Here is a 2,697-nt window from a genome sequence, read left to right as displayed (position 1 = left end):
AGGTGAACTTGCGATAAATGTGACTATAAGAGAGTTTCACTCACGTGATCAGTAACCTTATTTTTTCACCGAAACAAAAGAAAGTGTCTGCACAATAACAGAGCTCAATTCCCGGAGGATTAATTGGCTATACCAACATGGCCGCCGTACCATTGTATAGGAACACCAACATGGCCACCGTGACGTCACGTGACAACACTCTATAACAAAGACCACAGTGTATCGTACAATGGAATTCGAACGGTTCAAGATGGCGAACATGCGCCACGTGGTACTAATGCGAATGCCTACACGAGGTCATTCTAGGTGACTTTTCCATAAACATGACTTTTACATAGAACACGTCACCTTTGAAATTTATCGTACAACGGAACTCGTACGGTTAAAGCTGGCGAACAGGCGCCACGTGGTGGTGCTAAAGCGATCGAATGCTTACACGAGGTTGTTCTAGGTGAATTTTCTATAAACGTTACTATTACATATTTCTCTTCACCTTTCATACATAATACATATTTTACTAATTACTGTGTTTATAACTGGATTGGTACGCATAGCGTATAGCGTCTTGAGTACATCACAAGACAAATAAAAGAAAGATGAAATAGCAACAGGTGCATGGCGTTATATCTTAAATAAGAAGGCAATGGAAAAAAAACGGAGGAAAACAAACAAATGAAAGCAACGTGTGAGATGGACTGACGCTTTTAACGCAGCTAAAATTCAAATAACAATAACAAAAGATCCGAAAAAAGTAAGAAACAGACATCCACCCGGCCATGTGTGGGATTGATAAGTAACTAATCTCTTCTTTGATTATGCTCAATCATCTTGCGTTTTTGTACCTTCAAGTACATTACTATTCTAAAAACTAATTTGAAGCCTTAACCGTGGATCTTATGAATATTGAAATATCTTCCAGTGTTGAGCAAAGGAAGACGAACTTGTTCACAAAACATCTGCTTGGCACCTTCTGACATTAACGCTGTTATCGTCCTGCTTTGTCAAAGAATTTAGCGATATATGGCTGTTTTTCGTGGCTTTGTGTTTTTTTTGTCGATTGCTTGCCGTCTTACGGAAGCCTTTTTGCCGTCTGTGCAGTTGGTGCTTGAAGAGGAAGCTGCCTTTACAACACGCGATCATGCAATCATAACAAAAATTGGACTGTTGCAGAGTATGGTGGAGTTTTTCAAGGAAAATTCCAAATACACGTTCATACTCAAACGTGCCTCAAACAGTAATGGCAATTTGTCAAATATATTGATCTCAGCCGATAATCCCGACCAAGTTGACAGAATTTTCAGAAGTATACCATCTATTATGCCCTTGCAGAATGCTATAAAAGAAATACTGGATTTGAATGCTGAAGTGGATTCAAGACCTATGAGGAACATATCTGCCGCTCATTACAGCGGGAAACGATTTCTTGAAGCATCAAGGCGGCTTCTGCAGTTACGATCCGCTGCAATATCAACTATATTAAGAGGAAACAAATATGAACACTCTCGGAAACTTGTTGGGCAATATTTGCACACTCTACAAGACTTTTACAGTCATTCAAATTGGATTGAGCTAGGAAATCGAGTGGCAGCATTCGACGGACTCTTAAATAAAGGACTTTCGATTCCTTTATATCTCATAGCAAAACCTAACGAAACTACTTGCAATCGATGTCCCTTGGGTAAGGAAAGGAAGAATAACTGTAACAATACTTTGACAACAGAAAAACTAACCAGTGGATACCATCAAGGACAACACATTTCAAAGCAAGTGAACATCACAAAATGCATTCATGGCGGAATTTCAGACAGCAATGGTGATGAAAGAATAGGGAACGGAATAAATAAAGACTCCACCTCAAGACAATGGTCGCCTCACTATAAGTAAGTCAAAGCAGTTGATATTTTTGTGACTCCTTAACTTCTTTAAAGTGAAAGGAAAGTTCTTTCCAGATGAAACACGCTGGCACCTAACATAATCTGATTCTCTCCTTTGACTCTGCTCTTCCCTTTGTAAACACAGCGCCTCTGCAGGTGATATTGAACTCAATAGCCAATATTGTGAGTAGGACGGTGAAAAAAGATGATCTATTCTAACAATTTATTTAATAATCGGAGTTTTATGCGATGGTAGCATATCTCATTTGCAATTTAACGTACTTAAACGTGCTTGAACTAATGAGTAAAAATGAAAATTGTGGAAGAGTTAGCTTTTGGTATGTGATGATCCGATGAACGTGAATTGAATGAAAAGTAAGACCAAACTGAGAATCATTAATAATTGAGGAAGTAAACGCGTTATGAATTTTAAATAACATTGCGTGTGTTTAGCCGAATTCGTCAACAACAGATGTAAATGGAAATCAAATCATTCAAAGCCTGGGGATGAGATGGATGAGAACTAAGATAAAGGGTTTTAGAACATACATTTGCGTTTCCTGTGCATGTCATTTCACGATTAAAGGAGAGTTAAAAAACAGTCATTTTGGACCATGGGATTTTTCTTTAAAAAAAGAGTTTACCCCAAGGTTATCCAAAAGCATATTCTTTTTGTTTGGAGGTACTATTCGAGTCCTTTAACGAATTTTTTGAAAATGTTAAATATGAGTCTTGGAATATGCAATCAACCAGGACACCAACTCACGTTTTTTAAATCGATGTAAATTTTATCTGTGCGGTGAAACGATTACCAATTCAAATC

General features: G+C 37.9%; 1 protein-coding gene across 2 annotated transcripts in view; it reads left to right on the top strand.

The window, feature by feature from the left end:
* The first annotated feature begins 803 nt into the window (after positions 1-803).
* Positions 804-2,697, top strand: part of LOC137997389 (von Willebrand factor A domain-containing protein 7-like) — a 32,936-nt gene continuing 31,042 nt past the window's right edge. For both annotated transcript variants that reach the window (XM_068843351.1, XM_068843350.1), the window contains exon 1: positions 804-1,880. In XM_068843351.1, the coding sequence (XP_068699452.1) occupies positions 1,021-1,880 (860 nt within the window). In that variant the 5' untranslated portion in view covers positions 804-1,020. The remainder of the gene's footprint in view (positions 1,881-2,697) is intronic.

This window comes from Montipora foliosa, chromosome 3 (assembly GCF_036669935.1).
Source record: "Montipora foliosa isolate CH-2021 chromosome 3, ASM3666993v2, whole genome shotgun sequence".
Lineage (NCBI taxonomy): Eukaryota > Metazoa > Cnidaria > Anthozoa > Scleractinia > Acroporidae > Montipora > Montipora foliosa.
Note: the sequence above shows the minus strand (reverse complement) of the source record. Positions and strands in the feature narration are given on the sequence as shown.